Below are 12,921 nucleotides of genomic sequence, written 5' to 3' on the forward strand. Positions count from 1 at the left end.
TACCCTTGAAACCAATTTCAGGTAGAAGAATAGTTCCATCTTCCAAACGGTCTTTATTTCTTAGTACTGTGTCTCTTTCCAGAAATCCGGTGGTACTATCATGCAGCTTAATTTGAAATACTTTATTACTCCGTTGGCCTAAAAGTTACTATTATTTTCATGAAATTTTCCTAATCTATATCCTTTCTGGTCTACCATGGGTAGCATAGCAAAGTTATTTAATAACGGAAGGCTTTTAATAGGAGCCCAAGATGATAAAATTACAAATGACCCGATGAGATTTGGTGCAGCTGGGTTTAGACCTGTCTTTAACTGGCACCTGCCTACCAGGAACTCCCGTTTGGACAGGAGGTGCTGTCCCTGCTTGGGGTGTAGGCATGGGACTTCAGTCCATGCTCAGGCAAGTGTGGAGAAATCATTACATCTGACACTTGCTTTTAGTAACTCTTCAAAGCTGACACTTTGTAACTTCATAAGTCACTGCAATCATCTGTTTAGTCACCTGACAAACTAATCAAAATGGGGTTTAAACATTTCATTATGCACATTCCTTTTACAGGAATTTTGATGTTTAGAAAGAAAATAAATATCGTGCTTGATGCTTTTCATACTTCTGGGGTGACTGAGGTAACAAAACTGTATGGCTTTATTTTTCCATCCCCCATCTCGAAAGGTAACCAGAATTCCAACCAGGTACAAGTAGCTAGGTTCACAGCGAACTGCACTCAGCTTCACAGATTAAGGGTATTATGCTCCACCGGATGTTCAAAGAATCAAAAAAGAATTTCAAGTACCAATTTCAAAATACTAATTAATATCGTCCAAAGGACAGATTGCTCTTCTTGAGATGCATCTTCTGGAGCAGAAGCCTGCTTGCGACTCGTGTCTGTACCGTCTGAATAAGCAGTCTCACAAAACGGGTGCTGTTCGACCGTCGTATCATAATACACTTTCATTTCAAATTCACTCTCGTGGTGAGACGGGTGTCCATAGATGCCTATTCCCACGGGGCGCTGGAAGTGCGCTGGTATGAAAACCACGTCCTGGCCGCAAGTGACAGACTGTAAGTCGTACTCGTCAAAGCTCGGGTGGAGGGTGCTATCGGATACATACAGGTCCGCATCACCTTTCAAGCTCTGCATCTTAAGAACTATCTTTCCCTCATGATTTAACCTCAAATAGCTGTAATTCCCAGCTCCTATCTGACCCTGAACAACGTGCAGAAGGACCCATTCTTCTGGAACTTCCTCCTCGTCAGAGGCGTTCACCGAGGAGACAGCCTGAGATGCCAGAAGCAGCAGCAGCGCGCTCTTCCACGGAGCCGCCATGACTGGGGCGCCTAGTGCGGTGCCTTCCTCATCTGTGACTTCTCCTGCGGACACACGACAGGGGGAGGACGCGCTGAGCGCGTCCGGAGCCGCAGACTGCGGGCGGGTCTCGGCCACCTCGGCGGCCCGGCCCGCCCCCGGCCCGGGGAGGGGACCTGCGGGGAGGAGGACGCGCGCGAAGGCGGGGCGGGAGGGGCAGAGGAGGGGAGTGGGCCGGGGACCCACCGAGCGCGGGGTCGGGCGGAGGGCGGCTCGGGGCCCAGGGCTCCGCCGGGGTGGGCGCGGGCGGCAGGTCCGGTATCCGCCCCTGGACTCACCACCGCTCCCCGCAAGCGCCGCGCCGGGAGCATGAGGGCCGGGCGCCCGAGCCGGAGGAGGCGGAAGTGAGCCGCGCCCGGAAGTAAGGCGTCCGGAGGTGGCACGGCGCCCGGAAGTGAGGAAAGCCGGCAGTTGGCCGGCGCCCGGAAGTGAGGCAAAGCCCGGAAATGGGGTAGTGCGTAGACTCCGGGTTCTCGCGAGAATGCCGAGGTGGTGAGGGCGCCGAGCTGCGGGGACTCGTAACCAGGGCGACGGGGGCGGGGCGCTGGTCCTACGCCGCCGGGTGCTCACCTGGATTGCGCGTCCACTTGGCGAGTTCAGCGTCAGGTCCCAGAGGGTGCCCAGGTGAGAAACAGGTGCGCCCGAGGGACCGTTGTCCGGGCACCTGGTACCGGTTCTCTGTTTCTCTTAACCGTGTCACTTCTCGAAATGCTCCTAAGAGAGGCTTCAAACTGAAGTTGTATTTATATTCAGGATTTATTTTTTTAATTTGGAATATGGTGTTAATGGACGCCTGTTGGCCATTGGAAAAGATTCTCCCAAGAAAGATTATGTGCATTTTAGTATCACACTTTCGTGTTGATTCCAATTCCTGTGTTTCATTTTAGAACTTGCTGAATCACTTATGTGGAAACAGGTGGAGTGTAAATATTAAAAACAGGCGATGACCCTTGTGCTCCTTTCTACAGAACCTGAACTCTGCCAAGTAGCTACAAGATGTGGGTTGGTCATGTTGCTAAGGAGATTGTCATGTGTTGGGTTAAAGAATGTGTCTGTTGCCGCATTGAATAGTTACATTTGCTGTCACCTTTGGGCATGTACAAGAGACATGACAGACTTAGGGCTGATTATTTTTAGGGGGGTTGATTTGCCTGAAGTTAGGAGAAGTTGTATCCAGGTGGGTAGTTACTGGTTTAGGTTGATGATGAGATGGCACTAGTGGACCTCAACACTTCCTCCTGCAAGAAGTATCTGGTTACCTGTGACACCCACTGAACCGGGGCTGTTCCCAAGTTTAACATTTTCCTGTCAAGAAAGCATATCAGACTGGAATACAAGGGAGTGTGTAGGTTATAGAGATACATCTGGATCTATTTTAAATCATTGGAAAAGATTGACTTTAAAACTTCTGCATCATTACTGCTATTGGTAGTCAGTGATTTGTGCTTGCCTAACAAGTCATGGTGGTGTGGACTGAAAAAAATGCACAGCCTAAAAGGTGAGAGTTATGTTTTATTCGGTGGACATTCTGAGGACTTCAAGCTCAGGAGACAGGACTCTCAGATAGCTCTGAGGGACTGCTGCGAAGAGGCAAGGGGGAGGCCAGGATATGTAGGAATTTTTGTAACAAAGACCAGGTAGTCGGAACATCAAAAGATTACTGTCAATTAAAGAAAACCAGATATCTCAAGTTAAGGAATTTAGTGCTTTTCTATATATGGGAAGATGCAAGAGTCTGGGCTCACTGAAATCATTCCTTTGATATGCACTTCAGCTACCTGGGGCCAGTATCCTGTGTTTTCTCATCCTGAGTCCCCTCAGGGTGCACCGTTGGGATGCTGTAATGTGATGGTTTGCTGGCTGCAACATCCTGTGTTTACTGATACGGCAGACAACGTTCTTCATTCACATGTCATAAAAGTACAAAATTTGTGTTTCAAGAACCACAGGTTTGTAAAATCAGGCTTTCCTTAGCCTGACCAACAGAAAGAGTGTATCAATTTTTTTTTTAATTAAGCAGCTAAATATAAAGAGTAGTAATACCTTTTAAAGTGTTTAATAACTTAAGAAAAGACTTAAAGTCACGGGAATGCCTGAGTATAATTTGGTAGTGTTCCCATACCTCCGTGATCAGCCATTGCTCCATTTTTATACTAGTTCTGTCCTCAGAGGAGCTAGAATTAGAACCTGTCTCTGGTTTTGGCGAATGTGGAGAACTTTATATTTTCTTTTGCTACAAAGTAAGCCATTAAGGGTACTTTAATTATGCTGCCTGTGGGCACTCAACCTGCTGTCTGACTACCACACTATGTTTTCCTAACTCAAGAATAAATTGGCACATCTCTGGCTGGCTTAGCTGCTAAAAGAGAAAGATTATGATCTTTTTTACTCAAAAGGGAGTAGTTTTCTCTTTCTAAAAAATATACATATACACATTTATACAAAGGAAAAAAAAAACAGAAGGAGATGTGCAAGGTTTTAACAGTGGTGCCCCTTGTTTTTTTTTTCTAGTCTGGATTTTCTAATTTTTGTGCAGTTTACATGCTCTGCTGTATCAGTGAAAGGGTCTTGAATGTACAGCCTCTAGCTGTCTGGGATTTACTGACTTAACTTTAAAACAATGGTCTCTCTAGCAGCCACTGTCTCCAGATTTTCCTAAGGTGCTTCTGTAGCCTGAGATACACGAGAACCTTATTAGAAACTAACTGTAGTGTGTCCTCTCAGACTTGTTCCTGTGATGCGCATATTGGACTCTTACATTGATTTTCCACGGGGAAGACACAGCAAGGAGGGGAGGTAGAGAGGGAAAGGCCAACTCTATTACTTTTGCATTGTTTAAATATTTCGCGTTGTATTGCTTTTGTACATGAAAAAGGTTAAAGGATTTCTGTCAGTGTGGGTAGACGAGTGCAGAGGCAGAGGACCCTGACAGGTAATAGCATGTTTCCCGCCCACAGGGTCCTTGTGGCTGTTCGGGCCGGATGCCGCGCCTCAGCATCTCTCCGCCTGGTGGGTCCCTCCTCAGCAGGCCCTCCAAGGCCTCTCCGTCTAGCCAGGGGGTGGAGGGAGGGAAGAGAGTCGGGTGGGAGGGTTTTCTGGGCTGGGCTTGTAAGTGGCCTACATTGCTTATCCCACATACTCCCTTGTTCCTGCTGCCCTGGCCAGAACTCAACCACGTGGTGGCACTTAGCTCCAAGGGAAGCTGGATCTTGTAGTTTCCAGAAGGGAAGGGAATGGCTTGGGGAACAGGGGCAGCCTCCGTTATCTGACTAAAGCCAGAAGTCCGCTTCGGCTCTGAGCCCACAAGGAGAACCCACCTCCCCGGGGGCACAACCTGGGCAGGGCAGCCAGCAGGACACAGAGGACTCCCAGCATGCACTGCTCTCCCCGTCAGGCCCGGACGTGGTTCCTCACGGTCCAGTGACCCATGAACTGCTCCCCCTCCGGAGACTCTCCCCTTCCTACGGGAGACAGGTCCACAGCAGTGCTGAAATCAGGTGGAGTGGGTGTTGGAGGAGGTTCCCAAGTGGACCCTGACTCTGCTGCCTGGGGACCGGACGGTGGTTTTCTGAAGTCTGTGGTTCTCCCCTCAGACCTTCCCCTCCATGGCCTCGTGTAAAGTGGTCTGTGAGGAGGGGCCTGCCGTGGTCCCTCTCCTGCAGCCGTGGAGACGGGGGCCCAGAGACGCTCAGTCCTAAGCAGTCAGCCGTCGTGCCTGCTGTGCCCTTTCTCCGGCCTCCTGGCTCTCCCAGGAGCACGTGGGCTCCTGGCTGTGTTCATCCTGTCAGCTCCGCCTGCCAGCCGGCAGCTCTACCTCCGTCCCGCCGGGTGTGCTGTTCAAGCCTGACTTTTTCTTTTCTTTGTGCGTACTTGCTCTCCTGTCTCTCTTGAAACTGAATGGCTGAGACCTGGAGGTTATGTGGAACTAAAGGCTTGAGTGGGAAGGTAACCATCCTTGACCTGACCTTTCCGGGAAGGCTGAGTCTAGATGGTCCCTGGTCTCTTTGGAGCTTTGAGGGGCAACCCATTCCAGTTTGCCTCCCTGAAGCCCCCAGGCTTCTGGATACTTTCTGTTTCCACTCGTTTCTGCTTGCTTGAGCCAACTTTAAGTGTGGGCTACCAATGCTGGTTCTTTCCCATCATTTCCTTGAGGGCTACAGGATCAGAGAGAGGGGTCTGCCTTCCAGGTCATTACAAAGTGGAGCTTAACCAGGTGCTCCGTCACCGTGGACCATCTGCATACCGGGTTCTGCATGCGTCTGGGCAGGCTTTTGCAAATAATCTCACGTTTCAGGGCCTGACACAGTAAAAGTTCGTTTCCTGCTTTTCACCACTCCAACCCAGTGCTGCTGGTCAGGGGAGCCCTACTGGGTAGCAGCTCAGGTGACCAGGTGCTTTCCACTAAGCGCTCTCTCTCTTGGTGTTCCAGTGGACGGAGGCTCGTGCCACTGGGGCCGAGCTGTGCGTAGGGCTGCAGCTTCTCCCTGCGTTCAGCTGGGTTGTGCGACTTCCAGAGAGGCCAGGAAATGTGGTTTGGCTGTAGGGAGAAAGTGGAAGGGGTTTTTTGGTGAAAAACTAGCAGCAGGAGAAGAAGGCGTACTAGGAGGCTGCGGAATTCGCGTCTCCGCACAACTAGGGCACCTACCAGGCACCGGTGGGGGACCACGGACACCAAAGGGGATAGGAGGAACCCCGAGCGACTGGTTGTTTCAATTATAGTTTTATTTTTCCTAATATATTTTTTATCTTTCTAATTTTATTTTGTTTTCTATTCTTTGATATTGTACGGCTTCTTTCTTTCTTTTCTTTCTTTCTTTCTTTTCTTTCTTTTTCTTTCTTTCTCTCTCTCTCCCTCCCACCCTCCCTCTCTCTCTCTCTTTCTTTCTTTCTTTCCACAAAGCTTGTGGGATCTCAGTTCCCAGGCCGGAGGTCGGGCCCAAGCGCCTGTGGTGGGAGCTCCGAGTCCAAACTGCTGGACTGACAGAGAACCTCAGACCCCAGGGAATATTAATCGATGTGAGGCCTCCCAGAGGTCCTCATCTCAGCACCAAGACCCGGCTCTATCCAACTGCCTGCAAACTCCAGTGCTGGACGTCTCAGGCCAAACAACCAGTAAGACAGGAATACAGCTCCACCCATCAAAAAAAAAAAAAAAAAAGAAACGACAGAAAAATATGTTATAGACGAAGGACCAAGATAAAAACCTACAAGACCAAATAAATAAAGACAAAATAGGCAACCTACCTGAAAAAGAATTCAGAGTAATGATAGTAAAGATGATCCAAAATCTCGGAAACACAATGGAGAAAATACAAGAAACATTTAACGAGGATCTAGAAGAACTAAGGAGCAAACAAACAGTGATGAACAACACAATTACTGAAATTAAAAATACTCTAGAAGTAATCAATAGCAGAATAACTGAGGCAGAAGAACGGATAAGTGAGCTGGAAGATAAAATGGTGGAAATAACTTCCAGGGCACAGAGTAAAGAAAAAAGAATGAAAAGAATTGAAGGCAGTCTCAGAGACCTCTGGGACAACATTAAACACACCAACATTCGAATTATAGGGGTCCCAGAAGAAGAAGAGAAAAAGAAAGGGTCTGGGAAAATATCTGAAGAGATTATAGTCAAAAACTTCCCTAACAGGGGAAAGGAAATAGCCACCCAAGTCCAGGAAGCGCAGAGAGTACCATACAGGATAAACCCAAAGAGAAACACACCCAGATACATATTAATCAAACTATCAAAATTAAATACAAAGAAAAAATATTAAAAGCAGCAAGCGAAAAGCAACAAATAACATACAAGGGAATCCCCATAAGGTTAACAGCTGATCTTTCAGCAGAAACTCTGCAAGCCAGAAGGGAGTGGCAGGACATATTTAAAGTGATGAAAGGGAAGAACCTACAACCAAGATTACTCTACCTAGCAAGGATCTCATTCAGATTTGATGGAGAAATTAAAAACTTTACAGACAAGCAAAAGTTAAGAGAATTCAGCACCACCAAACCAGCTCTACAACAAACGCTAAAGGAACTTCTCTAGGCGGGAAACTCAAGAGAAGGAAAAGACCTACAAAAACAAACTCAAAACAATTAAGAAAATGGTAATAGGAACATATATATCAATAATTAACTTAAATATAAATGGATTAAATGCTCCAACCAAAAGACACAGACTGGCTGAATGGATACAAAAGCAAGACCCGTACATATGCTGTCTACAAGAGACCCACTTCAGACCTAGGGACACATGCAGACTGAAAGTGAGGGGATGGAAAAAGATATTCCATGCAAATGGAAATCAAAAGAAAGCTGGAGTAGCAATTCTCATATCAGACAAAATAGATTTTAAAATAAAAACTATTACAAGAGACAAAGAAGGACACTCTATGATGATCAAGGGATCAATCCAAGAAGATATAACAATTATAAATATTTATGCACCCAGCATAGGAGCAACTCAATACATAAGGCAACTGCTAACAGCCATAAAAGAGGAAATTGACAGTAACACAATAATAGTAGGGGACTTTAACACCCCACTTTCACCAATGGACAGATCATCCAAATTGAAAATTAATAAGGAAACACAAGCTTTTAATGACACATGAAATAAGATGGACTTAATTGACATTTATAGGACATTCCATCCGAAAAACAACAGAATACACTTTCTTCTCAAGTGCACATGGAACATTCTCCAGGATAGACCATATCTTGGCTCACAAATCAAGCCCTAGTAAATTTAAGAAAATTGAAATTGTATCAGGTATCTTTTCTGACCACAACGCTATGAGACTAGATATCAATTACAGGAAAAAAACTGTAAAAAATACAAACACATGGAGGCTAAACAATACGCTGCTAAATAACCAAGAGACCACTGAAGAAATCAAAGAAGAAATAAAAAAATACCTAGAAACAAATGACAATGAAAACACGACAACCCAAAACCTGTTTGATGCAGCAAAAGCAGTTCTATGAGGGAAGTTTATAGCAATACAGTCCTACCTCAAGAAACAAGAAAAATCTCAAATAAACAATCTAACCTTACACCTAAAGGAACTAGAGAAAGAAGAACAAACAAAACTCAAAGTTAGCAGAAGGAAAGAAATCATACAGATTTTAGCCTCAAAAGGGATGTTTTCCTGGCTGCAGGATAATGGGTTTTAAGCTTTTTCTTACTTATTTATAATAGCTCTCTAATTTTTAAGGATAGTGGATAAAGAATGTCACTTGCCATCCCAGTAAACAGTGAATGTTGTCTGCCATTAAGCCGTCTGCCACGGTGCACCCTGAGGGGACTCAGGATGGGGAAAACCAGGGTACTGGCCCTAGGTAGGTAAGGTGCATACCTAAGGAATGATTTCAACGAGCCTAGACTCTTGCATCTTCCTATGTATATAAAAGCATGAAAAGCATTAACTTCAGATGTCTGTTCTTTGTGATTAGCAGTAATTTTTCGTTGTTCGACTACAGGTTTCTTGTTCGTTTGTTTGTTTTGTTTTGTTTTTCAGCAAAAACTCCTGTATATCCTGGCTCTTCCCTGACCACTTTGGAGCAGGTCCTCAGACCCATGTGAGAGGCTGCCTCCCAGGCTATAGTCCTCAGTAAGTTCCCCGAATAAAACTTAACTCTCAACTTTTAGGTTGTGCGTTTTTCTTCAATTGACAGGATGTTGATTCTTTGTCTTCATTGTTTCAGATTTTTTCGATACTTTTTCTCTTTGTTTTTTATTTTATTTTATTTTATTTTTGAATTTTTGAATTTTATTTTATTTATTTTTTTTATACAGCAGATTCTCATTAGTTATCCATTTTATACATATTAGTGTATACATGTCAGTCCCAATCTCCCAATTCATTCCCCCCCTCCCCCCCCACCACTTTCCCCCCTTGGTGTCCATACATTTGTTCTCTACATCTGTGTCTCTATTTCTGCCCAGCAAACCGGTTCATCTGTACCATTTTTCTAGGTTCCACATATATGCGTTAATATACGATATTTGTTTATCTCTTTCTGCTTACTTCACTCTGTATGACAGTCTCTAGATCCATCCACGTCTCTACAAATGACCCAATTTCGTTCCTTTTTATGGCTGAGTAATATTCCATTATATATATGTGCCATATCTTCTTTATCCATTCGTCTGTCGATGGACACTTAGGTTGCTTCCATGTCCTGCCTATTATAAATAATGCTGCAATAAACATTGGGGTGCATGTGTCTTTTTGAATTATGGTTTTCTCTGGGTATATGCCCAGTAGTGGGATTGCTGGATCATATGGTAATTTTATTTTTAGTTTTTTAAGGAACCTTCATACTGTTCTCCATAGTGGCTGTATCAATTTACATTCCCACCAACAGTGCAAAAGGGTTCCCTTTTCTCCACACCTCTCCAGCATTTGTTGTTTGTGGATTTTCTGATGATGCCCATTCTAAATGGTGTGAGGTGATAATTCATTGTAGTTTTGATTTGCATTTCTCTAATAATTAGTGACATTGAGCAGCTTTTCATGTGCTTCTTGGCCATCTGTATGTCTTCTTTGGAGAAATGTCTATTTAGGTCTTCTGCCCACTTTTGGATAGGGTTGTTTGTTTTTTTTACTATTGAGCTGCATGAGCTGTTTATATATTTTGGAGATTAATCCTTTGTCCGTTGATTCGTTTGCAAATATTTTCTCCCATTCTGAGGGTTGTCGTTTTGTCTCGTTTGTAGTTTGCTTTGCAAAAGCTTTTAAGTTTCATTAGGTCCCATTTGTGTATTGTTTTTATTTCCATTACTCTAGGAGGTGGATCAAAAAAGATCTTGCTATGATTTATGTCAAAGAGTGTTCTTCCTATGTTTTCCTCTCTGAGTTTTACAGTGTCCAGTCTTACATTTAGGTCTCTAATCCATTTTGAGTTTATTTTTGTGTATGGTGTTAGGGAGTGTTCTGATTTCATTCTTTTACATGTAGCTGTCCAGTTTTCCCAGCACCACTTATTGAGGAGACTGTCTTTCTCTATTGTATATCCTTGCCTCCTTTGTCATAGATTAGTTGACCATAGGTGCGTGGGTTTACCTCTGGGCTTTCTATCCTGCTCCATTGATCTATATTTCTGTTTTTATGCCAGTACCATATTGTTTTGATTACTGTAGCTTTGTAGTATAGTCCGAAGTCAGGTAGTCTGATTCCTCCAGCTCTGTTTTTTCCCCTCAAGACTGCTTTGGCTCTTCGGGGTCTTTTGTGTCTCCATACAAATTTTGAGATTTTTTGTTCTAGTTCCGTAAAAAATGCCATTGGTAATTTGATAGGGATTGCATTGAATCTGTAGATTGCTTTGGGTAGTATAGTCATTTTCACAATATTGATTCTTCCAATCCAAGAACATGGTATATCTCGCCATCTGTTGGTATCATCTTTAATTCCTTTCATCAGTGTTTTATAGTTTTCTGCATACAGGTCTTTTTTCTCCCTAGGTAGGTTTATTCCTAGGTATTTTATTCTGTTTGTTGTAATGGTAAATGGGAGTGTTTCCTTAATTTCTCTTTCAGATTTTTCATCATTAGTGTATAGGAATGCAAGAGATTTCTGTGCATTAATTTTGTATCCTGCAGCTTTACCAGATTCATTGATTAGCTCTAGTAGTTTTCTGGTGGCATGTTTAGGATTCTCAGTATCATGTCATCTGCAAACAGTGACAGTTTTACTTCTTCTTTTCCAATTTGTATTCCTTTTCTGTCTTTTTCTTCTCTGATTGCCATGGCTAGGACTTCCAAAACTATGTTGAATAATAGTGGTGAGAGTGGACATCCTTGTCTTCTTCCTGATCTTAGAGGAAATGCTTTCAGTTTTTCACCATTGAGAATGATGTTTGCTGTGGGTTTGTCGTATATGGCCTTTATTATGTTGAGGTAGGTTCCCTCTATGCCCACTTTCTGGAGAGTTTTTATCATAAATGGGAGTTGAATTTTGTCATAAGCTTTTTCTGCATCTATTGAGATGATCATAAGGTTTTTATTCTTCAGTTTGTTAATATGGTGTATCACATTGATTGATTTGCGTATATATTGAAGAATCCTTGCATCCCTGAGATAAATCCTGCTTGATCATGGTGTGTGATCCTTTTAATGTGTTGTTGGATTCTGTTTGCTAGTATTTTGTTGAGGACTTTTGCATCTGTATTCATCAGTGATATTGGTCTGTAATTCTCTTTTTTGTAGTATCTTTGTCTGGTTTTGGTATCAGGGTGATGGTGGCCTCATAGAATGAGTTTGGGAGTGTTCCTTCCTCTGCAATTTTTTGGTAGAGTTTGAGAAGGATGGGTGTTAGCTCTTTTCTAAATGTTCGATAGAATTCACCTGTGAAGCCATCTGGTCCTGGACTTTTGTTTGTTGAAAGACTTTTAATCACAGTCTCAATTTCATTACTTGTGATTGGTCTGTTCATATTTTCTATTTCTTCCTGGGTCAGTCTTGGAAGGTTATACCTTTCTAAGAATTTGTCCATTTCTTCCAGGTTGTCCATTTTATTGGCATAGAGTTGCTTGTAGTAGTCTCTTAGGATGCTCTGTATTTCTGCGGTGTCTGTTGTAACTTCTCCTTTTTCATTTCTAATTTTATTGACTTGAGTCCTCTCCCTCTTTTTCTTGATGAGTCTGGCTAATGGTTTATCAATTTGTTTATCTTCTCAAAGAACCAGCTTTTAGTTTTATTGATCTTTGCTATTGTTTTCTTTGTTTCTTTTTCATTTATTTCTGCTCTGATCTTTATGATTTCTTTCCTTCTGCTAACTTTGGGTTTTGTTTGTTCTTCTTTCTCTAGTTCCTTTAGGTGTAAGGTTAGATTGTTTACTTGAGATTTTTCTTGTTTCTTTAGGTAGGCTTGTATAGCTATAAACTTCCCTCTTAGAACTGCTTTTGCTGCATCCCATAGGTTTTGGATCATCGTGTTTTCATTGTCATTTGTCTCTAGGTCTTTTTTGATTTCCTCTTTGATTTCTTCAGTGATCTCTTGGTTATTTAGTAACGAATTGTTTAGCCTCCATGTGTTTGTGTTTTTTTTTTCCCTGTAATTGATTTCTAATCTCATAGTGTTGTGGTCAGAAAAGATGCTTGATATGATTTCAGTTTTCTTAAATTTACTGAGGCTTGATTTGTGACCCAAGATGTGATCTATCCTGGAGAATGTTCCATGTGCACTTGAGAAGAAAGTGTAATCTGCTGTTTTTGGATGGAATGTCCTATAAATATCAATTAAATCTATCTGGTCTATTGTTTCATTTAAAGCTTCTGTTTCCTTATTAATTTTCTGTTTGGATGATCTGTCCATTGGTGTAAGTGAGGTGTTAAAGTCCCCCACAATTATTGTGTTACTGTCAATTTCCTCTTTTATAGCTGTTAGCAGTTGCCTTATGTACTGAGTTGCTCCTATGTTGGGTGCATAAATATTTATATTTGTTATATCTTCTTGGATTGATCCCTTGATCATTATGTAGTGTCCTTCCTTGTCTCTTGGAACATTCTTTATTTTAAAGTCTATTTTATCTGATATGAGTATTGCTAC

General features: G+C 43.0%; 2 protein-coding genes across 3 annotated transcripts in view; one reads left to right on the plus strand and one right to left on the minus strand.

Moving 5' to 3' along the window:
* Positions 1–33: 33 nt before the first annotated feature.
* Positions 34–1,732, minus strand: C9H6orf120 (chromosome 9 C6orf120 homolog). Of its 2 annotated transcripts, none has more exons than XM_068550793.1 (2): positions 1,554–1,732; positions 34–1,372 (listed from the first exon to the last, which is right to left on the minus strand). In XM_068550793.1, the coding sequence occupies exon 2, from the start codon at positions 1,326–1,328 to the stop codon at positions 774–776; it is 555 nt and encodes a 184-aa protein (XP_068406894.1). In that variant the 5' UTR covers positions 1,329–1,372; positions 1,554–1,732; the 3' UTR covers positions 34–773. The 2 variants fall into 2 exon arrangements, with proteins under 2 accessions (XP_068406894.1, XP_068406895.1); XM_068550794.1 differs by having other exon boundaries at positions 1,646–1,728.
* A 135-nt stretch (positions 1,733–1,867) lies between these two features.
* WDR27 (WD repeat domain 27) overlaps positions 1,868–12,921 on the plus strand; it is a 74,346-nt gene continuing 63,292 nt past the window's right edge. The window contains exons 1-2 of the mRNA XM_068551127.1: positions 1,868–1,991; positions 8,891–8,983. The gene's annotated coding sequence lies outside the window, so the exon portion shown is untranslated. The remainder of the gene's footprint in view (positions 1,992–8,890; positions 8,984–12,921) is intronic.

Source organism: Eschrichtius robustus, chromosome 9 (assembly GCF_028021215.1).
Source record: "Eschrichtius robustus isolate mEscRob2 chromosome 9, mEscRob2.pri, whole genome shotgun sequence".
NCBI lineage: Eukaryota > Metazoa > Chordata > Mammalia > Artiodactyla > Eschrichtiidae > Eschrichtius > Eschrichtius robustus.